Source organism: Solanum stenotomum, chromosome 7, assembly GCF_019186545.1.
Source record: "Solanum stenotomum isolate F172 chromosome 7, ASM1918654v1, whole genome shotgun sequence".
Lineage (NCBI taxonomy): Eukaryota > Viridiplantae > Streptophyta > Magnoliopsida > Solanales > Solanaceae > Solanum > Solanum stenotomum.
This window is the reverse complement of record NC_064288.1, coordinates 32,706,386-32,730,282: the sequence shown is the minus strand read 5'-3', so window position 1 is coordinate 32,730,282 and position 23,897 is coordinate 32,706,386. Positions and strand designations below refer to the sequence as shown.

The following is a 23,897-nucleotide window of genomic DNA, read 5'->3' as shown; positions in this document are numbered from 1 at the left end:
TTGACCTATTTATGAACTGTTTCTCAACTAATCAAATTCTCTTTTGTTCACCTACGAGTCTTGCCAATTGATTGTTGTTTTCTCATTGAGCCAATATTTTTTGCTTGTAATCCAAACACAAGCATATGTTAGGTAAACTTTTACCTTTTATGTTCTCTTAATTACCTTGTATATACATTATAGGCCTATTCTTTATGTACTTTATTAGGCATAGTTATACATAGATGCTCTATAGTATTTACATGATTTATGTGAATACTCCAAATATGTCCATATAGTTCTGATGATCTGTTTTTTTATGCAGTAAATAATTCTATTAACATTTGGGGAAACCCCGTATACAAGTCAAATACAAAAAAGAAGAGAACCTACACCAAAATATGGTTCTCACCAAAAGAAATTCAATCCTCTATTAAAATTGGGACCTTGTAAGTACACCACAAAGCAACTAAGGACAAAATACTACACTGCAATTTTACATTCCATTCCTTCAAAGGCCCTCCTATTTCTCTCTTTCCAAAAGGCCCACGTGATTATGAAGGGTGCAACGCACCAAGCCCTCGGGCATCTCTTCCCTCTTTGATGAATCCAACCTTGCAAAGCCTCTTCACTGTACCTGGCATGACCCAATGCCTCCTAAACAAATTGAGGGCCATCCTTTATAACCGACTAGCCACCTTACAATGCAAAAGAAGATGATCTACACATCCGCCTACACTTTTACTTATGAAATGCCAATTGACATAGGTGATTCTTTCTCTTTCCCAGGTTCTCTATTATTTAGATCACACCCCTTACCGCCAACCATGCAAAGAAACAAACCTTCCTCGATGCTCTATGGATCCAAATGGGGTCGTGGGAAAAGTACCTTCCTTTCTCCCTAGCAAACACTTAAAAAAATATTAATAGCGAATAATCACTACTCTCCCACTACCTCTATATATCTGATAAGTTGTTTGGTGTCTCTAGTCCGTACAAAAGATCTATCAAGTTATGAAATTCTCCAATCTTCCAATCTTGAAGGTTCCTAGTGAATAGCACCCCATGAGACCTACAAATTTGTTTGACTTTCATCCCTCTAGCATGAACAGCGATATAAGTTAGGGAAGGCGTCCTTCAACTCGATCTCTCTGCACCACTTATGTGCCCAACAACTAATCATATGCTTATGTCCCCAACCTTAAAAGAGATATGTCTACAAAAATTTCCAACCCATTCATGATACTCCCCCACAAACCACACCCAAAAGGAGTTACAATGTTTCTAGTCCTTCGTCCAGCATCTACTGTTCCATATTTTTCCGCTACCAGGCCCATCCAAAAAGCATTATCCTTCATCCCAAATCTATAGATCCACTTCCCCAACAGGGCTTTATTGAACACCTTGAGATCTTTAATGAGAACCCCATTCATTTGGAGATGTGACAACTCTCCAATTCACAAAGTGGAACTTCCTAATGCCTCTCGTTGAGTCTCATAGGAAGTTACGTTGAAGTCTTTACAATCTTTCAGTCACTTTGTTGGGGGCCTGCAGAAGTGACATAAAATATGGTATGAATGTTAGAAAGAGTGCTTTTGATCAAAACTTTCTTACCCCCTTCCGACATATACCTCTTTTGCCATCCCTCTAGCCATTTCTCAACTCTCTCAATCACCATAGTTTACATTGCGAGATATTTATACTACCAATATTCAAAAAGGGGTATAAAACTGATTGTTATCATAGAATGTTTGCCATGAATACTCACGATGTTCTCCCCCTCACGTATGAGATTTAAGGACATCTGTTGTACATGTTATTTTTCCTGCAACATACCTTTCTTTTATAGACATGGTGAGAAATATAGGAGAAAAATATTATTGACTTAGGTATCTACAATATTACATTGAGACCCTATTTATAGAAACTAAATTAGACTCCTTTTCCAACTAGGACACTACAATACAATCTTTTTCTAAGTAAGATTCTATATACTATTTTCAATTTCTATTCCTATTCTAAGTAGGATTGTATATATTATTCTTGTTCCTATTTCTATTCTTAACACTCCTTCTCAAGCTGGTGCATAGAATTCATATATACCTGGCTTGTTACAAATGTAATTACTGCAAGGACCGATGAGGGGTTTGGTGAGATATTTGCAAGTTGATCACTTGACTTCACAAAATTGGCAATCAATCTCAATGTGCTTAGGCTTCTCATAAAATACTGAATTTGATGCATAATGTCGTTAAAACACAGAGTGATAAATTCCTGAATTATAGTGTTGAACTTTCAAACCAAACTTGAGAAGATTGTTTCAAACCATAGCGTGACCTTACGTAATCCACATACAAGGCTACTAAACTCCCCTGAGAAACAAAATTAGGTGGTTGCATCAAGTATGGTATGTCATATTTTCTTGTTATGCTTCTCCACGTTCCAACAACGCTAGTTGATCAGGCAGTCTTCACAATGAATGGCATGATAGGGTGAATTCCATAAAGACTATGAGACATGTTCTAGACATCTCTTCCATAGGACAATGCAAGGAAAGATGATTACATCCTCCAAACTAGACTATAAAGCATCGATTTCTCCATGCAAGGCCCATTTCATGAGATTATACTGCATGAGGAAACATATCACTACAACAACGTGCATTGTATAATCCTGTAAAGTGGGGTTTGCGGAGGCAAGAGCGTATGCAGACCTATTCTTACCTCAGAAGTAGCAAGGTTGTCTCCAATAGACACTTGGCTCAAAGGAGGCAACACATCACTTTTGGAGGAAATTTAGTTAGCCCCGTTTAATAAGACTATCTTGTGTGAGGCAAGCTTTACGTCGTACTATCCATCATTACTTCGTCTATATCTCAAACCTTGCGAATGAATACCTTTTACATTGCATCCCCATTCACCATGTCCTCTATTTGTGCATTCAAATAAATTTTCTCCAACGTATGTATTAGCGTCAATAGTTCTTCTATATCCCATTCTTGACAATTAATTATACTCCACATGCGACCACTTTATTGCTAATGAGGTCGTAAATTGAAAAACAATTGTCCGTGAAGTGTGACTTAGGTTTTAGATTTTGGGTAGTAGTAACAAACTTAGGCAATTACATCCATCGTCTCAATGTTGCAATGAAATTCATCATCTAAATGCTTTTTATGCTCATTACGAAAGCTCTAAGATAATTGTTGGAGATTTCTATCCAAGGTTGATTATTGAGGGGGTTTGACATAACAAGTTAGACTGATGAAGAAATTTCAACTCCGCACCTCTTATTTGTGAATGATAATGTGACTCTTCGTGAATCTCAATAACAATAGGTAAAGAGTGTTGTTTAGTATCTTGATTTGGTTCGAGGAAAAATATTTGGGAACTAATGCTAAACTGAGAAGTACAAAATATATGTTGTCTAGCACGAGATGATGGATGTTGAGCTTCCGACCAAACATTTGGTTCTACCTTTAGGATAAAGATTCAGGGATGAGGAGTGTTGACGACAAGCGTCAATTTTGGAATAACATTATTGGGATAGAAGAATCAATATTCTCAAAAATTGATAAAGTCAAACTTGTTAAGCATCTTAAATACTTATTTCATTCTTCTTAAAATCAGCAGTGAATTTCATCTGCTAGAAAACTTGATCCCGATACGTAACATTGCGAGGCAATCCAACTTGAATGAGTGAAAATGATGATTTTTCCACATTTTCACAAATCATTCAACTTTGCGTTTGTGAGCTTTGCAAAGCATAGCTGATCACAATACTCAATAAAAGGAAGAACTATGCGGTAGACTGACCACCAACGTAAAAAAAAAAACGCCTGCATAGAGCAGAATGACTATGAAGACCATACCTAATTAGGTATTAGTTGATTTCTTGATAGACTTGCTTCAGCATAGGATTAGAATTAGTTTTTGACCTAAAGTAAACTTAAAAAGGAAGACTAGAAAACAAATAGAAGCAAGACCTGAATTACGTTTGTGGTGGTGGAGCAAAAGTAATGAAAAAGAAGTGAAGAGAGAACCTGCAATTGAATGCTGCATACTGCCCAAAGTAGGAACCTTTCTTCAGCAGCAATCTTGTACATTTTAATAGCTATCTACAAAGGATTAAGGAAATGAAATGTGAGGTTGAGTTACAAAATGTAAAAAATTGTAGTTGATAATAGTGGTGCCAACCTGTTGTTGCTTGACAAAGGAATACTGACGCACATAGCAGTTGAAGAGACCCATCATTAGATCCAAGTTATTTGGAAATTTGGCGTAAGCATACTCGTAGCAACTTGTGGCCATATCCACTGTGAAGATAGAAAAGAAAATTTTAAAAATATTAATGAGTGAGGATTTGAGTGGAAAGGGAGAAAAAATAGAGTACTGACAGTGATCAAGTCGTTGGAAGACAATCTGTAGAGTGCTGAGAGTAAGATCATCAATCAAGAGAGAGTCATTAGTGTACAAAAGGTCTTTGGCATTTAAGGAAACCGAAAATGCTTCTTCAGATTTACCCATCCTTTCCAAAACCAAAGCTTTAAGTGCCAGAGCATATGGAGAATTGGGGTATTTGGAAAGAAGAGTGGTGCAGTGCTTCAGAGCATTCTTGAACTGCCGAGAATCAATGGCATCCCAGATGGGTCGAACTCTACGCTCCGGTATTCCACCCGCTAAACCCAACTTTGACGCCATTCCACAAATTCAATTCTCACTTCTCAATTCTCAATTCTCAATTCTGATGGATGTTTTATCGTCCTATTTTAACCAATTTCAGTGTCGGCTACACCAGAAAACCTAATCCATCCTTTTTTTTATAATATTTTTTTTCTTCCTTAAATAAAAGGATATTATATACCAAAAATGTCACTCAACTATTTGTATCGACACAAAACTATCCTTCATCCACTTTTGGGCCTCCAATATTATTTTTTTGGCTCAAAAATACCCTCGCATTGTATACTCATTAGCTGAATGGAGGGCAATATTGGGCCTCCAATATTATTAGAGCGAAGGACATATATGCTCTAGTTTTTTGACGACAGGGACATCAATGTCCTAAAAGTATGACAGAAGGTATTTGCATACCATTTACGATAGTTCGGGGGTATATTTTTCCTTTTTCCCTAATTTAAAAGCATTTTAGGCTCTTTTTCGTTAAAATAATTTGAAATTACTTAATATATATATTCACATGATTGACTTAATTTTGAATTTCATAGTAAATTAAAAATAAAAAAAAAAGTTAGACATCTACTCTCTATACTCCTCCCCTCCCCCATCACTTCCTATCTCTTCTATTTTTTTCTATTTGGATCTTGTCCACCATTTTAAATTATTTTTTTTCAATTTATGAACACAAGAGAGAGAAAATAACGATGCATTCATATAGAAATAATTAGTTCAATAAAAGATTACTTAATTAATTAAATATGTACCAATATTGCATTTATTTTTGTGTATCCAAAATTCAAAATAAAAGAATAAAAATATTTGTTTCTCTTATCTTTGCCCTCATCCCGCCATAACAATAATATAAATTAAAAGAATATAAACATGTAAGTTCATTTTAAATTTGAGTCTCGAATATCCTAATTAACAATAAGAGATTAAAAAAAAGAATAAAAGAGAGAATGACCAAGACATTTGGATAATTGATTTTAAAATATTATATTAATAAAAATAATAATATTTTTTAGATGGACAATCAATTGGTGTGAGTATGGGTTTTAGTTGGATCCCCATTTATGAGTTGGGTTACGTTATAATAAATTGGGGTTGATTTAAAATAGGTCAATAGGAAGATATCATGAAATTAAAAAAATCAATATTATTTTCAAGTGTATTGAGTCAAAATATGAATCATGTGTGGTTTTATATAAAAAAAAAATATGATTTTTATTATTTATTTGAGAAGGTTTAAATTTTGACCAAGCACATTAAGTAAGTTAATAAATAAACATTTAATAATTTTACTTTAAGGGAGCTATTAAAAATAAGACAAATATGAGCCAAATGATTAACATCGAGGGTACTTGAGCCAAAAGGTGGACACCAGGGATATTTTAATTCAATTATTGGAAATGGATCAGATATACCCTCCGTTTGGTTTTGGGGTCAAAAGTGACCTTTGGTGTATTGGCTCATCTTTACCCCTCAAAACTAACAGCTACCATGTCACTTTAAAAATCACATAAAACAAATTTATTTTTGCTAACTTGGAAATTCAATTTTTTTTTAAAAATAAATCTAAAACATAATTTGCCATCTTCATTATTCCACCTCTTTCTCTTTAATTCCTCATTGTGAAGAATTGAAATCACTTAAAACAATCAAATAGATAAAGTTGTGAAAGGATTTTGACTTATGGAGTACTCCCTCTAGGTTACATTTCATATAGCAGTAATTTGATCGGATATGGACATATTGTGTTTGATGAGATGATGTGGTTGGGATAGCTCCTACGATGAAATCTTTCATATTACTCATATCAGTCTACTCAAGAAATAGTAACGTGTCAAAATGTGAAGAAATCGTATATCAAATGTAGAAATTAAGAGTGAAATGGGATTTATGCACCCCGGGGTTATTCATGCTATTGTCAATTCCTTGATCTCCCTCCAAGTTGTGATGACCTCATCAGTTCTAAGTCGTTAAGTGAACGTTGATTCCTCCATTGGAATTGATGCACCATTCGCATACTCAAGTGGACCAGTATAAGCAAATAAGCAATCATTACTTCATTGTAAACACAATACATGTTGTCAGTTGCAAACAATCCCATTTTGACTCTGATTTCCTATAGTCATTTGATTCAATATCATCCAAGTTATCCATTTGATTGTTTTATGTGATTTCAATTCTTCACAATGAAGAATTTTTAAATTCACTGTCATGGTTAAAAAGAGAAAGAGGTGGAAGATAGGGGTATTTGAGAGCAAATAGGTGTATGGCAGGGGGCATTTGGGAGCCAATAGGTGGATGGGGGTAGTTTTGTACCATTTTCAATAGTTCAAAGATATTTTAGGCTCTTTTCCATTGAACATATTATTTGTTGATATATATGTGGTTTTCTAATTATTCGTATTTCGAACAACTTATAAAATTACATACATATTAAAACTACATCTTGCAATTTTTTATGTGTAAACGTAGATGGTTTATTCGATTTTACTATTGTTTACCGTCTTTTCAGTTTTAAAAGTAGATGATCTATATTTTTTAAAATTAAAAATTGATGTTTTGTGAGTGATCAATTTACTAAGGTGACTATCCTAAAATAATTCAAGTGAGAAAATAGCAAACATGATGACAAAATTGTTCATCTCCTTTCTAGTTAGAAGACCACAAAAAAATAATATTGTCCAACAATTATCTATCTTGACTCAATTACATAAAATAGAAAATCTCACAATAATATAAGGGTATAACTGAAAAGAAGTTTTTTGTTGAGTTTTAATCCAAAAATAAGATTTAGGTGGGAAGTAATGAACCAAACACTAGATAAAAAATAAATCATGCATTACTAATTAATCTTTGTACCAAACGACCCCTAAGAATTTAAATAGGGTTAGCTTGTGCGTTTTACAATTTTTCTTTCTTTTTTAAAATATCCAATATGGCCACATGAGCCTTTTTTGTTAAAGGAAACTTCAAAAAATGAGTAACATTTTGGCATAATTAGAAATCTATAACTATAGTCTAGATATCTACAATTTAGAAATACTATTTGAGATGCTAAGCTAAAAAGAGAAACAAAATCTTGTTTGTCCTCTCTCCCTTTCTCTCACTCTCTCTCTCCCCTTTCTCTCACACTCTCTCTCTCACTCTCTCTCTCTCCCTCTTTGTATTTGAATTTTCACCCTTATTTCTCCCTTTGTATTTTGTATTTTTACCCCCCCCCTCCCTCTCCCTCTCCATCTCCCTCTCCCTCTCTCTCATTGTATTTTGTATTTTGTATTTTCACCTTTCTCTCTCTTTATATTTTATATTTTCACCTATATCCTTCTTTGTGTTTTATATTTTTACCTCTCTCCCTCTTTGTATTTTGTATTTTTTATTTTCACCTCTCTCTTCTTTGTATTTTGTATTGTTCACCTCTCTTTCTCTTTACATTTTGTCTTTTTACCTCTCTATTTATTTACATATTTTTTTAGGTATCATGTGAATATATTTTTTATATTCATTCGTGCATTTAGGTTGTATTATATAGTTTCACCTCTCACTCTTAGATATATTACTTGTATTCATTCGCTTTAGTATCATTTGTATTCAATCTTTGTTGTATCACTTTTATTCATCCGCTCTAGTATCATTTGTATTCTATCTTTGTTGCATTCAATATTTGTTGTATCGCTTGTATTCATTCAGCCTTACATAATTTCTATTTGTTCATTCTTGTATCACTTGAATTCAAAGCTCTTGTATCACTTGTATTCATCCACTCTTGTATCACTTGTATACATTCGTTCTTGTATCATTTGTATTCAAAACTATTATATCACTTGTATAGAGAAAGAGGGAGATAGAATATATAATTGATACAAATGATAATGCCCCACAACTTCTAAGCAAAGATCTGAATCATTCTCTGTACGCGTATAGGTCGAACCCAATGATTTATAATTGTTATACGTTTATTAAGGTCTATTTCAAAGCGAGGAAAGTGTATTAGATGTAGTTACGGGTTATAAGAGATCATTATCACTAAGTCAAATTCAAAGTCTTTCTACCAATTAAGTTTTTTTTGTAAGAGTTCATGCAAGGGAAAATTTTAATTGACCATATGTATTGACCCACCTGGTGATTTATGTGGTTTGCCTTCGGTCACCTGGTCGTTTGTTTGACTTTTGTGCAAGTTTTAGTGTTTTTGGAGCTTATGAATCTTGAACGATCGTTTTCGATAAAAAATTCAAGAATATGACATCAGAATCCAATTCTGACGATTCCATCAGCTCCGGATGGGTCATTTTAGGCTAGTAGCATAGTCGGCATAACTCCCGAGGTTTCAGTGTGAGTCGGTGCGATTAGGCGTTTTAACTTTAAGTTTAAGCCTAAGTTTGACTTTAGTCAACATTCTGAGTAAACACGCTCAGATAAGAATTTCGTCAGCGCGGTTAGCTCCGAAATGTTGAGTTTGGTCTAGATTGACCCTTCTTTTGTATCCCGAGGTTTTCGATATTTTTCGAGCCCTTTTGTGATTTTTGACTTAAAATGAGATTTGAGTGTGGGACCCACTTTTTTGTCAAGATGGCCTCTTATGGAAATTTCAACTGCGCCATTGAGTCTGGAATATCGAATTTGGTATGGTTGTATATCTCGTTTGCGTGCACGGGGTTCCAAACGAGTTCGGAGCACCCAGTCAGAGTTTTAAGTTTTGGAAAGAAATTGCAAAACAATCTGCTATAAATGCAGAAAATATAAGCAACCCTTTCCAAATTTAAAACATTCATAACTCTCTCATCTCTCAACCGAATTAAGCAATTCGAAGTTCGGGAGCTTCGTATTTTCAGTGGCTTCGCTGTAGAGTGTTCAAAAGTTGTTGGGTGTGCGTCGTTCGAGGTAAATTTGGTTATAAACCAGACTATTAGGCCCTTTTTCGAACTTTTATTTTTGGCATCCTTGTTTTGGTCATATCTCACTCATTTTAACTCGGTTTTGGATGATTCGAAGACCCACGTGTTGGGAATTGTCGTGGCTTTGTCGTAGAGTGTTCAAGGAGTGTTGGGAACCTTTCAATTCTCGTAACTTTCGAGTTTAGACCGCTGTATGTTTTCTTTTAAGTTGATTAAAATGTGATTTTTCCTTTCATGTTGGGTTTTGCTGCGTTTTGATCCCGGAATTGTGTTCCATTTTGGAACACAAGTTCGGGGTACTATTTTGGGTCTCTTGACGGAGTCAAATCCGAATAGTTCGGTACGGGTCCCACGATTCCCATTTTGACTCCAAATTTGACCCGTCTCCGTTTGTTGTGATTTTGGGGTCTAAACGACTGTACTAACGTTGTGATTCTATATTCGATAGAGTGGCAGCGTTCAAGGGTCGTTCGGGATGGAAAAGCTCCAGCAAATTGATTTGAAGCGCGCGCGGTCGGCCTTAACGTAGGCTACAACTTCCTTTCTTTTAGATTGAGCTTAATTGTGTAAAAGCATGTCAATTGGAGTGAATTGGGGTGGGTACCAGTTTCCTACTTTACTTTGATTAGATACCTTATGTTAGGATCGATTGATCATATTTCGGGTGTAGTATCATGTTAACCGGTTTAGTAGAGTTGCATGCTTATGTGCTAAATGTTATTGTATGCTTGTATGCTATGCGTTATATGCCTTGTTTATCCTTAACCGTAAGCATGATGTCCTTAGTCTAGGTTATGCTAGCATTGCCTTAGACTTATGACCCGTGTGGGTTGGATAGCCTTGACTTTCTGTCGACGTCGTTCGAATGACTTAGCTCCTTGTAGACTGGAGTAGCAGACTTGAGTCTGATAGTTTGAGCCTTAGATTAGGCGTTATCGCTGCTTGCTGCACTTCTGTATCTTCTCCCTCTAGTCTCAACGCGTTCTCGAAGGTTTGGTGCATCACTAAAGGTGAGGGATTGAGATAGTATAGGCTTGGAGCCTTTTCTCTGATTTCTTAGAGTGGACGACGTTCCATGGTGGCTATTGTTGGATTGGATCCTATTAGAGATACCATCACCCTCGGGGTCGTTCTTTCTAGCTGGGCTGGGAGTGTATCGTTGGCCGGGTAGACTCGGTGATATCGCTGATCGCCCCCAGGCCTCTCTTTCTAGCTGGGCTAGGAGTGTGCTATTGGCTGGGTGTCCCCGGGTCGCTCTTTCTAGTTAAGTTGAGAGCTGACTGCATGGTAGGACGACTCGCGATATCTACCTCACTCATGGGTCCCTCTTTCTAGCTGGGTTGGGAGTGGACTGTTTGGTTGGGTGCCCCTTAGGGTCACTCTTTCTAGCTGGGCTGGGAGTGCATTACTGGCTTGGTGGAGTCTGATGGATTATCTTGGTTACTTTAGGTTGGGAGCTCAGTTTTCTTCTTTCTCATTAGATTTAGTTATTTTGTGTTCTTGTCGGGCTTATGGGGGTCCGTTTAGGTTTATTTAAACTTGCGCACGAGTGTACCTTCTGGGCTTATGGGGTCCAGTTAGGTTTAGTTTAGTTGTACTTAGTTTATTTCTGGTATGATCGCGTGCTTTCTTTTCATATCCGTTTTGACCTTTCTGTGTTTAGATTCTATCATTTCTTATTATTTTTACCATTTTTGCTCAGTTGGCCTGTGATGCCTATTGAGTACCTCTTGTTTTGGTACTCATGCTACACTCTGCATCTACTTCGTGATGCAGGTCCAGTACCAGTTACCAGCGATGATTAGTTCCAGCCTTCTTTTGCAACTGTGATTCGGAGACGAGGGCGAGCACTTGGCGTTTTGGGTTTGTCTTATCTCCTTCTTCTGTTTTAGCTAGTCTTGTTGCCTTTGAGACACGCTTTATTGTGGTAAACTTTTGGGACTTGTACTATTTATTAGATAGCTCTGTACTAGTGACTTCCAGGTTATGGGAGGGGTTTCTGTATATATTTATTTTGGTTTGCTTTCGCCTTGTTGTCCTTGTTTAGATTATTGTTTCGCTAGTTTCTGCCCTTTCGCTCATTGCTTGATGTTCTGGATTACGGGTTGGCTTACCTACTAGTAGGGCATAGTAGGTGCCATCATGACTCGAGAAATCGGGTCGTGACAAGTTGGTATCAGATCCCCAGGTTTATCGGTCTCACTTGTACAGAGCTAACGTCTAGTAGAGTCCTGCGGATTAGTGCGGAGACGTCCGTAACTTATCTTCGGGAGGCTACAAGATGTCTTTAGGAAGATTTTCTCTTTTGTTTCATTTTCGTGTAGCGTGTGTCTTATTGGTTCCTTGAAATCTCACTTGTTTCACTCTTTCGCAGGATGGCTCGCTCGCGAGGTGGCGCGGCCAGTGGTGATGCACCCGTGCCTGTAGATAAAGCCCCATCTTGGGGTAGACGCCGACCCCGAGGTCGAAACAGGGCCGCAACACTAGCCCAGGCGAGAGAGGAGGATTCAGAGCCAATAGCAGACCCTCCAGCATCTCGTATACCAGATGAGCCGGTGGGGCTGGGGCCAGCCCAGCCGCCATTCGAACCAGTTTTGACTCCAGATCTCTGGGCAGCTATTGCTCAGCTCTTGGGCGTACTTAGGGGTATGCAACTGTCACCCGCCCTAGCTACACCAGCACTAGTACCACAGGATCAGCCTACAGTGAGGGCACCTCTGGTCCAGGTACCACCTGAGGGAGCACAACCCTTGGCAGCGTACATACTTATGTCGTTTGAGGACCAAAAGATGCTTGGTGTGTTTCTCAGGTTAACACCACCGAGGTTTTCTGGGGTTGTGGGTGAGGATGCCCACGAGTTTCTTACTACTTGCCGTGAGAGGCTTCGCACTTTGGGTCTAGTGGAGTCTAAAGGGGCTGACTTCATTGCTTACCAGCTAGATGGGCCAGCCAGGTAGTGGTGGCACACATTCATTCAGACCAGGCCCGTTAGATCTCCACCGGTATCATGTGATGAGTTTTCTGAGGCCTTCTTGCCTACGTTTATCCCTTGTAGCGTCAGAGACCGCCTTAGGGATCAGTTCTGCAGGTTGGAGCAGGGTTCCATGTCGGTGGCAGAGTACGAGACTAGGTTCCATGATCTCTCCCGTCATGCTGAGATGATATTACATACAGAGGAGGAAAGAGTTAGGTACTTTATTCGTGGGTTGAGATTACAGCTTCGACTTGAGACCCAGTCCTTAGTTTTTGCGGGTCGATCTTTTTTAGTATAGTTGACCATGCCAGTACTATGGAGCATCTTCGTCGCGAGGCCTAAGGGGGCAGCGAGAAGAGGGCTAGGCATGAGGGCAGCTACAATGACTCCCGCCCTAGGTCTAGGGATTATTATGATAGGACCGGACGATGGTTTCGACAGGGTCAGTCTAGTCGGCCTACCCAGGCCTCTCTTCAGGCATCAGATGGTGGTCAGAGCGAGGCTAGTTCAAGTCAGGGCCATGAGGTGTTTCAGTCGGGTTCTTCAGGCCATGTTGGTCGTTCTTCTGGGAGTCGTCCTTGACAGGGTTCCTTTGAGTGTGGTGAGATGGGTTATTGGGCCAAGGACTTCCCTTAGCATAGTCGGATTGCTCCCGCTCCTCAGGCAGCTCCGCCATCTTTACCAGCACATCCAGCTAGAGGTTGTGGTCAGGGTCAGGACTGTAGAGGTGGTCATCAGGGTATACGGGGTGGTCCCCGAGGAGGCAGGTCAGGTGGTAGGTTTGATGGTCAGGGCAAAGGCAGACATAGCCATTTCTATGTAGCTCCAGCGAGGGCGGAGGCTGAGGCATCAGATGATGTGATCACATGTACGATTCTTTTATGCCAGCAACACACCTTGGCTTTATTTGATCCGGGCTCTACTTTTTCGTATGTTTCTGTTTACTATGCCTCTCGCTTGAGTATGATATCTGAGCCTCTGGTAGCGTCGTCATGTGTGTCGACCCCCGTGGGTGAGTCTTTAGTAGTGTATCAGGTATTTCGATCTTGCTTAGTTACTATCCAGGGGCGTGACACCCGGGCTGACCTTATATTGCTTGACATGGTTGATTTCGATATGATTCTGGGCATGGACTGGTTATCTCCTTATCGCACTGTTTTAGATTGCTTCTCTAAGACCGTTACCTTAGCCATTCTTAGTATTCCTTCGGTGGTGTGGCAGGGATATCATGGTAGCACACCAGTTGGGGTTATCTCTTTTATTCGGGCTAGGAGGCTAGCGGCTAGCGGATGCTTATCATATTTGGCCTTTGTGCGTAATGTGAGTAGAGAGGTCCCTCTGGTTGAGTCAGTTCCTATTGTTCGTGACTTCTTAGATGTGTTTCCTACCGACCTACCTGGCCTACCTTCAGAGCGTGATATTGATTTTTTGATTGAGCTTGAGCCGGGTACTCGACCTATTTCTAATCCGCCATATCGGATGGCTCCTGCAGAGCTCAATGAGCTCAGTGTTCAGCTTCAGGATCTCTTGGGTAAGGGATTTATCAGACCTAGTGTATCACCTTGGGGCGCTCCCATTCTTTTTGTTAAGAAGAAGGATGGTACGATGCACATGTGCATGACTATAGGCAGTTGAATAAGGTGACAGTGAACAATCGATATTCTCTGCCTAGGATTGATGTCCTATTTGACCAATTACATGGAACTTCAATGTTCTCTAAGATTGATTTGAGGTCCGGTTACCACCAATTGAGGATTAGGGTAGCGGACATCCCTAAGACTACATTTAGGACCCGTTATGGCCATTATGAGTTCTTAGTGATGTCATTTGGGTTGACTAATGCCCCTGCTGCCTTTATGGACTTGATGACGCGCGTGTTTAGGCCTTATCTTGATTCCTTCGTCATAGTCTTCATTTATGACATTTTGATATACTCGCGGAGTAGGGGTGATCATGAACAGCATTTGAGAGTTGTGCTCCAGACTTTGAGAGATCAGCGACTTTATGCCAAGTTCTCAAAGTGCCAGTTTTGGTTAGACTCTGTAGCGTTCTTGGGGCACATTGTATCCAAGGAGGGCATTATGGTAGATCTAGTGAAGATTGAGGTTATTCGTTATTGGGCTAGGCCTACCTCAGTTACTGAGATTCGGAGCTTCATCGAACTAGCAAGCTACTACAGACGATTTGTGGAGGGTTTCTCTACCTTTGCAGCACCTCTGACCCGGTTGACTCGTGTTGATGTTCCCTTTGTTTGGTCAGAGGAGTGTGAGGCGAGCTTTTTGAGGCTGAATGAGTTATTGACCACCGTTCCTATATTGACTCTTCCAGTTGAGGGCGAAGGCTTCACGGTTTATTGTGACACATCTGACATTGGTTTGGGTTGTGTATTGATGCAGCAGGGCTGAATTATTGCTTATGCGTCGAGGCAACTTAAGATTCATGAGCGCAACTACCCCACCCATGACTTGGAGTTAGCGGCGGTGGTTTTCGCACTTAAGATTTAGAGGCACTACTTGTATGGAGTTTGATGTGAGATCTATACCGATCATATGAGTCTTCAGTACATCATGAGCCAGAGGGACCTTTATTCGAGGCAGTGTCGTTGGATTGAGCTAACTACGACCTCTCTATTCTCTATCATCCGGGCAAGGCGAATGTGGTAGCGGACACCTTGAGCCAGAAGGCGGTGAGTATGGGTAGTCTAGCCTTCTTATCTGTTGAGGAGCGACCCTTGGCTTTGGACATTCAGTTCTTAGCTAATAGCATGGTTCGGTTGGATATCTCAGATTCTAGACGCATCTTGGCGTATATGGGAGTTCAGTCTTCTTTGCTTGATAGGATCTGTGGTTGTCAGTTTGAGGATGAGGCCTTGGTGGCCCTTAGAGATTGAGTATTAGCGGGTGATGGTGGTCAGGCTACCTTAGATCCTGATGGAGTGTTGAGATTCGTCGACCGCATCTGTGTTCTGAGAGTTGGGGATTTGATACAGTTGATACTTTCTGAGGGTCATGAGTCTAGATACTCTATCCATCCGGGCACATCGAAGATGTATCGTGATTTGAGGCAACATTATTGGGGGAGTGGCATGAGGAGAGATATTGCTGACTTTGTTTCCCGTTGCTTATGCTGCCAGCAGGTAAAAGACAAGCATTTGAGGCATGGTGGTGAGTTTCAGAGATTACCCATTCCGAAGTGGAAGTGGGATCGCATTACTATGGATTTTGTGGCTGGCTTACTGCGGACTTCTAGAGGTGTTGATAACATTTGGATCATCATCGATCGATTGACCAAGTCAGCACATTTCCTTCCTGTTCAGTCTTCATTTAGCGCCGTGAGGTTGGCTCGTATCTACATTCGGGAGGTGGTTGGACTTCATGGGGTGCCAGATTCTATTATATCAGATCGGGGTTCTCAGTTCACGTCTAACTTTTGGAGGACCTTTCAAGATGAGTTGGGCACTCGGGTTGACCTTAGCACAACTTTCCACCCGCAGACTGATGGTCAGTCAGAGCGTACTATTCAGGTCCTTGAGGACATGCTACGGGCTTGTGTTTTGGAGTTTGGTGGTCATTGGGACATGTTCTTGCCTTTGGCGGAGTTTGCGTATAACAACAGCTACCATTCTAGCATTCAGATGGCCCCGTTCGAGGCCTTGTATGGTAGGCGTTGTCGCTCTCCGGTGGGATGGTTTGAGTCTACAGAGCCTAGGCCGCGGGGTACAGATTTGATTCAGGAGGCTTTGGACCAGGTGAGAGTGATTCAGGATAGACTCAGGACGACTCAGAGTAGGCACCAAAATTATGTAGATTGGAGGCGCCGACCTTTGAGACTCTCTGTTGGTGATTGGGTATTCCTCTGTGTGTCGCTCATAAAGGGCGTGATGAAGTTTGGGAGGCGGGGCAAGCTTAGCCCCAGGTACATTGGGCCTTTTGAGATACTCCGGACAGTTGTGGAGGTTGCTTATGAGTTGGCCCTACCTCCAGCATTTTCAGCCATCCACCCGATTTTCCATATCTCGATGTTGTGCCGGTATGTTCATGATGAGTCCCATGTGCTCCAGTATGATGCAGTCGAGTTGGATGACCGTTTGACATTTGTAGAGGAGCTAATTGCCATTCTAGCTAGTAATGTGAGGAAGTTGTGCTCGAGAGCCATTCCTGTTGTTAAGGTCCATTGGAGACATCGTCCATTCGAGGAGGCTACCTGGGAGACCGAGCAGGAGATGTGAGAGCAGTTTCCCGGCTTGTTTGAGCCTTCAATACTTCTTGACCCTTACTTTCGGGGAAAAAAAGGCCTTTTTAGTAGTGGATATTGTAATGACCCTCTTGGTCATTTCTATGTTTTGCCTTTGGTGTGTCATTTAGAGTGTTCCTATAGCGACCCCAAGTCATTTATGACTTGTTGGGACTGACAGTTCGGTCACCTGGTCGTTTGTGTGACTTTTGTGCGAGTTTTAGTGTTTTTGGAGCTTATGAACCTTGAACGATCGTTTTCGATCAAAAGTTCAAGAAGATGACATCAGAATCCAATTTTGACGATTCCATTAGCTCCGGAAGGGTCATTTTAGGCTAGTAACATGGTCAGCATGACTCCCGAGATTTTCAGTATGAGTCGGTGCGATTAGGTGTTTCAACTTTAAGTTTAAGCCTAAGTTTGACTTTAGTCAACATTCTGAGTAAATACGCTCGGATGAGAATTCCGTCAGCATGATTAGTTCAGGAATGTCGAGTTTGGTCTAGATTGACCCCTCTTTTGTGTCCCGAGGTTTCTAATATTTTTTCGAGCCCTTGTGTGGTTTTTTACTTAAAATAACATTTGAGTGTGGGATCCACTTTTTGTCAAGATGACCTCTTATGGAAATTTTGACTGTGCCATTGAGTCTGGAATATCGAATTTGGTACGATTGTATATCTCGTTTGCGTGCATGGGGTTCCAAACGAGTTCGGAGCACCCCGTCGGAGTTTTAAGTTTTGGAAAGAAATTGCAGAAAAATCTGCTATAAATGCAAAAAATATAAGCAACCCTTTCCAAACTTAAAACACTCATAACTCTCTCATCTCTCAACCAAATTAGGCGATTCGAAATTCGGGAGCTTCGTATTTTCAGTGGCTTAACTGTAGAGTGTTTGGAAGTTGTCGGGTGCGCGTCGTTCGAGGTAAATTTGGTTATAAACCTGACTGTTAGGCCCTTTTTCGAGCTTTTGTTTTTGGCATCCTTGTTTTGGTCATAGCTCACTCATTTTAACTCGGTTTTGGGTGATTCGAAGTCCCACATGTTGGGAATTGTCGTGGCTTTGTCGTAGAGTGTTCAAGAAGTGCTGGGCACCTTTCGATTCTCGTAACATTCAAGTTTAGACCGCTGTATATTTTCTTTTAAGTTGATTAAAATTTGATTTTTCATTTCATGTTGGGTTTTGCTGCGTTTTGAGCCAGGAATTGTGTTCCATTTTGGAACACAAGTTCGGGGTACTATTTTGGGTCTCTTGACAAAGTCAAGTCCGAATAGTTCGGTGCGGGTCCCACGATTCACGTTTTTACTCCAAATTTGAACCGTCTCTGTTTGTTGTGATTTTGGTGTCTAAACGACCGTACTAACGTTGTGATCTTATATTCAATAGAGTGGCAGTGTTCAAGGGTCGTTCGGGACGGAAAAACTCCGGCAAATTGATTTGTAGCGCGCGCAGTCGGCCTTAAGGTAGGCTACAACTTCCTTTCTTTTAGATTGAGCTTAATTGTGTAAAAACATGTCGATTGGAGTGAATTGGGGTGGGTACCAGTTTCCTACTTTACTTTGATTAGATACCTTATGTTAGGATCAATTGGCCATATTTCGGGTGTAGTATCATGTTAACCAGTTTAGTAGAGTTGCATGCTCATGTGCTAAATGTTATTGTATGCTTGTATGCTATGCGTTGTATGCCTTGTTTATCCTTAACCGTAAGCATGATGTCCTTAGTCTAGGTTAGGCTAGCATTGTCTTAGACTTATGACCCGTGTGGGTTGGATAGCCTTGACTTTCTATCGACGTCGTTCGAATGACTTAGCTTCTAGCAGACTGGAGTAGCAGACTTGAGTCTGATAGTTTGAGCCTTAAATTAGGCGTTATCGCTGCTTGCTGCACTTTTGTATCTTCTCCCTCTAGTCCCAACGTGTTCTCGAAGGTTTGGTGCATCACTAAAGGTGAGGGATTGAGATAGTATAGACTTGGAGCCTTTTCTCTGATTTCTTAGAGTGGACGACGTTCCATGGTGGCTGTTGTTGGATTGGATCCTATTAGAGATACCATCACCCCCGGGGTCGTTCTTTCTAGCTGGGCTGGGAGTGTATCGTTGGCCGGGTAGACTCGGTGATATCGCTGATCGCCCCCAGGCCTCTCTTTCTAGCTGGGCTAGGAGTGTGCTATTGGCTGGGTGTCCCCGGGTCGCTCTTTCTAGTTAAGTTGAGAGCTGACTGCATGGTAGGACGACTCGCGATATGTACCTCACTCACGGGTCCCTCTTTCTAGCTGGGCTGGAAGTGGACTGTTTGGTTGGGTGCCCCCTAGGATCACTCTTTCTAGCTGGGCTGGGAGTGCACTGCTGGCTTGGTGGAGTCTGATGGATTATCTTGGTTACTTTGGGCTGGGAGCCCGGTTTTCTTCTTTCTCATTAGACTTAGTTATTTTGTGTTCCTGTCGGGCTTATGGGGGTCCATTCAGGTTTATTTAAACTTGCGCACGAGTGTACATTTTGGGCTTATGGGGGTCCAGTTAGGTTTAGTTTAGTTGTACTTAGTTTATTTCTGGTATGCTCGTGTGCTTTCTTTTCATATCCGCTTTGACCTTTTTGTGTCTAGATTCTATCCTTTCTTATTGTTTTTACCCTTTTTGTTCAGTCGGCCTGTGATGCCTACTGGTACCTATTGTTTTGGTACTCATGCTACACTCTGCATCTACTTCGTGATGCAGGTCCAATACCAGTTACCAACGGTGATTAGTTCCAGCCTTCTTTTGCAGCTGTGATTCAGAGACAAGGGCGAGCACTTGGCGTTTTGGGTTTGTCTTGTCTCCTTTTTTTGTTTTAACTAGTCTTTTTGCCTGTGAGACACGCTTTGTTGTGGTCTACTTTTGAGACTTGTACTTTTTTTTAGATAGCTCTGTACTAGTGACTTCCAGGTTCTGGGAGGTATTTTTGTAAATATTTATTTTGATTTGCTTCCGCCTTGTTGTCCTTGTTTAGATTATTGTTTCGCTAGTTTCTGCCCTTTCGCTCATTGCTTGATGTTCTGGGTTACGGGTTGGCTTTCCTACTGGTAGGGCATAGTAGGTGCCATCATGACTCGAGAAATTAGGTTGTGACACCATATATCCCATGATATGAAAATTTAGGTTATCCATAACCTATCAAATTGAAGGTATTTGAGTCTAGCTTTCAATGTATCGAAACATTTGTCAATCCAATATTTATACACGAAGTTATGCTCATTTTATTAGACACTATCTTGTTGTGTGCAAGCCACGCGCCAGGTGCGTGATAGCGCTCAGAGGCTACTATTTTTTTGTGCGCCTAAGACGCTATTTATGTCAGTTGACAAAAGAAGGTTAAAAATATTTTGAAAATGGGAAAAGGTGAATTGGAAGCAAGCTCTAGTCATGGTCTATACATTTGTTGTTTGGCTTTATGATTTATAATCAGAAGTAAAACTCTTCGCGCTATAGTTTGTCAAAAGTCATTTGGTTTAATTGATTTTGAGACTAGCTTGATAATTTGTTTTGGTTGTGATGCCTTGTGCGGTAAAGCTTTGATTCATTCTTGTATATGCTTGTTGTCTAGAACTTGCTCCAAACTATATTTCAAGGCGAAATTCTAGATATGACTTGGCTTGAAAGATGAATCCGTACCCTTTTTGATTAGCATCTCTACCCCAAAATTTTCCCTCCATTGATGTAATCTTAGTCATCCCCATTGAGCCTGAACCGAATTTTTTGGCCACCATGATATATACCTTGATCGTTTACAATCCTATGTTTTCGGCACCCTCATGTCTCCCTAGTTGTTAATGATTTGTGATGTAGGCTAAAAAACCTAAGTTTGGGGGAGAAAAAGTGAACGAGTCGTGTGTAGGCAAAAGCCTAAGTTTGGGGGCTTCTGCACCGATAAAACAAAGAGGAGAGCTAAACGCATAGAGCATCATAAGCTTCAAAATTAGATGTTCTGAAATGAGTTCATGGATGAAAGAAATTAAAGAGGAAAACAACAAAATTGTTGGTATTAGCTCAAAGTGTGCACATGCCTTTGGTGAAAAGAAAAATGGGTATTTGAAATGAGTAAACATCCTGAGAAGCGAGAAATAAGGTGGAAGTGACCAAATTATACCATACCTTTTGCCAAAGCCTAAGTTAAACCTGAGCCTTGTCAATCTATATTAGTGGTGATCTACATATAGAGCAAGCCTATGGTTTAATGTGTTTATATTTGAGTTGCAACTGGGAAGATCTGTAGCATTTTTAACCAGTATAATAGCTCACAGTTAGTTGAACCACTACCACTGGATGTGGAAATTATGGGCGGGGACTTTTAGAAGTAAATAAACTAGTACATACACATTAGCATGTCAACTGATTTATCCAAGAGCGGAGTAAGCTTCACCATCACCATTAATAAAGATGAGACAGTTTGCCAAAATCTAAATACAAACAGAGGTGTGTTCACAACATACAACCTAAATGATGCCTCAAATTGGTTCTTTACTGATTTTTTAAATCTTTACCAATCTGAAACATCATAAAACAGACATTTAAAAAGTTAAAACAGAGACCACCATCTCCTGCCATTGTTATTAACCTGCTGAGAGGGCAAAGGCTGCTTAGTACGTCTCCCTTGTGAACAGAATATAGGGAGACTAAGGCTCCTCTCCATCAACGGGTTTCCTAACCAGAACATCAGAAGGACTCCAACAACAGGAGCAGCAGCTGCAAGAAACCATCTTCCTCGTGCACCCTCACTACTAGATTGTTGATTGACAGCCTCATTTTGGATCACTTCTCCTGATTCTGTTCTACTGTAACCAAATTCATCATTTTCACTGTCACTGCTATCTGGAGATCCATCTTCATTTATTTCATGCTGTGGGTTTCGATGTATCACCAAATTACTGGCCCTTTGCTTTCTGTGCTCATAATCCAGGTCATCAGTTGGAAGTTCATAGCGGCAGAGAGGGCACGAGTTTCTTGACGCTAGCCAAGGAAAAATACAGGAGGGGTGATACAAGTGAGAACAGGGAAGTCGGTTTACAACTGTGCCAACAAAAAGAGAATCCTTGCAGATTGCACAAGACAAACTGTCCAGCTGTTCGTGGTCTTCTTTAACAACCAAACACGGCAGATCATTTAAAACAGAGACAGCTGTGGGTGGTGCTCCTCTTCTTAAACCATCTGTTTCAGCGAGATGCTCCTCAAAAGTTGTAGTATCAAGATAGTCAGTAGCATCAGTCTGTTGGAATTGTTCTAACTCATGTGAGTGGTCAGTAACAAGTCTTTGACTGCCCTCGGGAATTCTGAAATGAACTGTACCCAGATATTCAGAAGAAAGAAATTGTCCTTGCCAATTTCCAGGATTTAGGTGTAATGACCTTGGTAGTTGAGCTCTAGCACCCACAGAGTGTAGTGCATCAGTATCAACCTCCTCCCATTCATTATCAGAGTTCCAATTATAGATACCAGCATGCATGGGGTCAATATCAGTATCAGTATCAGTCTCAAAGTCACTCCCTTCATCTGAGTGAGAAGAATGATCATTATCAAGGTAACTATTACCATCAACAGAAGCATCAGAGTTCCCTCCATAAGAGATGGAGTCAATTTCACTATTAAAGTTCCTATATCCACTGATGGTGACATTTGATTCAGTCTCCCCAAAGAGAGAATCAACACCATCACCTTCGGCGTCGGAATGAACCCCCCTCCACCTCCTAGACTCACTAGGAGTGGTCCGGGAACTGGTGTACAACCTTTGATAATCTCGCATGGGTGTCCCAAGATCCTCCAGGAGTAAGAATTTACAATCACCACATATATTTATAGCTTCAAAGTCAGCAGCATCATTATCTGATATGAACAATCTATGACATAAAGCACATGAAGGAGAGAATCCAGTTTGGGCAATAGCCAAATTGTTAGTCATGTGGCCAAGCAGAGACAATTCTGGTGAAACAGAATGTGAGTTTGCATCCATCTGCATACAAATAGGAATTAAAGAAACAGATGAATATTCAGCAACTGAAACATACACAAAAGGAAAAAGAAAGTGGGAAGAGGAATGAGTTAGACATTTGTGGTGATTGAGAAATGAAAACAGCATGTACATGGTTCAACAACAATGATTGGCACCCCTATTCTTTACGAAGCTAAAATGACATTGACTTGCCATCCCATCACAGCTCAAAATGTAGAAGAGATATATGTATGATTAAGTTGAGACACAAACTAAAGAAAAACAACCAACAAGCATGTGAATTGAAAAGGGCGGAGTGCGATCGCATGATGTAATGCATAATGTGAGTGTTTTGGGAAGTTGAAGGTTGAGGCTGGAACTCTTCAACAAATGTTTTTCAACTCTGTTTGAACTTTTTTGTTTATAAAAAGAAGATATCCTAGGCGCAATAGAAAAGGGCAAAATATAGTAGTTATGGAAACATAATCAAGTTGTTAGAGATAATAATTGGCAAAGTTGCAAGTTGTGGGAGATTGATTTATTAAAATACAAGCCAGAATAATTAATTCTTGAGGATTAAGGCCCTCATTTTTTTGATTAATAATAATAGCAGAAAGAAAGAAATGATTAGATTAGATAGAGAGCGGGATCGTGAAATGTGTGTGACTGAGAAAAGGAATTAATAGAACAATAATTATGAGATTATTAAGCAGTAAGTAGATAATTAAAATTAGAAAAAAGGAAATTAGGGCTTACCCAGAAGAGAAGCAGAGATAGAAAACGAAGGTGGAGATGGAGGAGGGAGGAGGAGGGTTCCGCATGAGATGAGATTTGGTCAATCACCAAATACTAAAATGTTTTCCGACAACCTTTTATTTATTTATTTATTTTAAGGATGGGCTGTGTATGTGTATGTGTATGTGTGTGGATGACATGAAAACCACTATTCATGTACAATAAACGTGTATGTGTGTGGATGACATGAAAACCACTATTCATGTACAATAAACCATCACCACTCTTCTTTCTTGGGGTTGGGAACCTAAATAAGCCACAAAAATATAAAAGTGACCAAAATAAGTCATTACTTTAGTAAGTAACTAAAATAAGCTTAGTGGAAGAAAAAATTCCACTTTATCTAATATTCTAAACGTTTTCCGTTAGTCTCATAACGT

The 23,897-nt window shown here is 40.1% G+C and overlaps 3 protein-coding genes and 1 pseudogene across 4 annotated transcripts in view; 2 read left to right on the top strand and 2 right to left on the bottom strand.

Annotated features, from left to right (window-relative positions):
* LOC125870212 (N-terminal acetyltransferase B complex auxiliary subunit NAA25) overlaps positions 1-4,818 on the bottom strand; it is a 65,852-nt gene extending 61,034 nt beyond the window's left edge. Inside the window, exons 1-3 of one of the 2 annotated variants that reach the window (XM_049550587.1) lie at positions 4,376-4,818; positions 4,176-4,294; positions 4,022-4,096 (exon numbers count right to left, since the gene is read on the bottom strand). In XM_049550587.1, the coding sequence (XP_049406544.1) occupies positions 4,022-4,096; positions 4,176-4,294; positions 4,376-4,679 (498 nt within the window). In that variant the 5' untranslated portion in view covers positions 4,680-4,818. The remainder of the gene's footprint in view (positions 1-4,021; positions 4,097-4,175; positions 4,295-4,375) is intronic. The other variant, XM_049550588.1, reaches the window with a different exon arrangement.
* The window catches only part of LOC125870224 (uncharacterized), a 1,100,495-nt gene that overhangs the window by 850,276 nt on the left and 226,322 nt on the right, over positions 1-23,897 (top strand). The gene's annotated exons all lie outside the window — the stretch shown is intronic.
* Positions 10,635-18,970, top strand: LOC125869825 (uncharacterized; annotated as a pseudogene).
* LOC125870220 (uncharacterized) lies at positions 21,133-23,585 on the bottom strand. Its single transcript, XM_049550597.1, has 2 exons — positions 23,479-23,585; positions 21,133-22,743 (listed from the first exon to the last, which is right to left on the bottom strand). The coding sequence occupies exon 2, from the start codon at positions 22,741-22,743 to the stop codon at positions 21,316-21,318; it is 1,428 nt and encodes a 475-aa protein (XP_049406554.1). The 5' UTR covers positions 23,479-23,585; the 3' UTR covers positions 21,133-21,315.

Bases quoted from the DNA above. Each gene is read 5' to 3' on its own strand.
- LOC125870220 (XM_049550597.1), bottom strand. From the start codon at position 22,743: ATGGATGCAAACTCACATTCTGTTTCACCAGAATTGTCTCTGCTTGGC.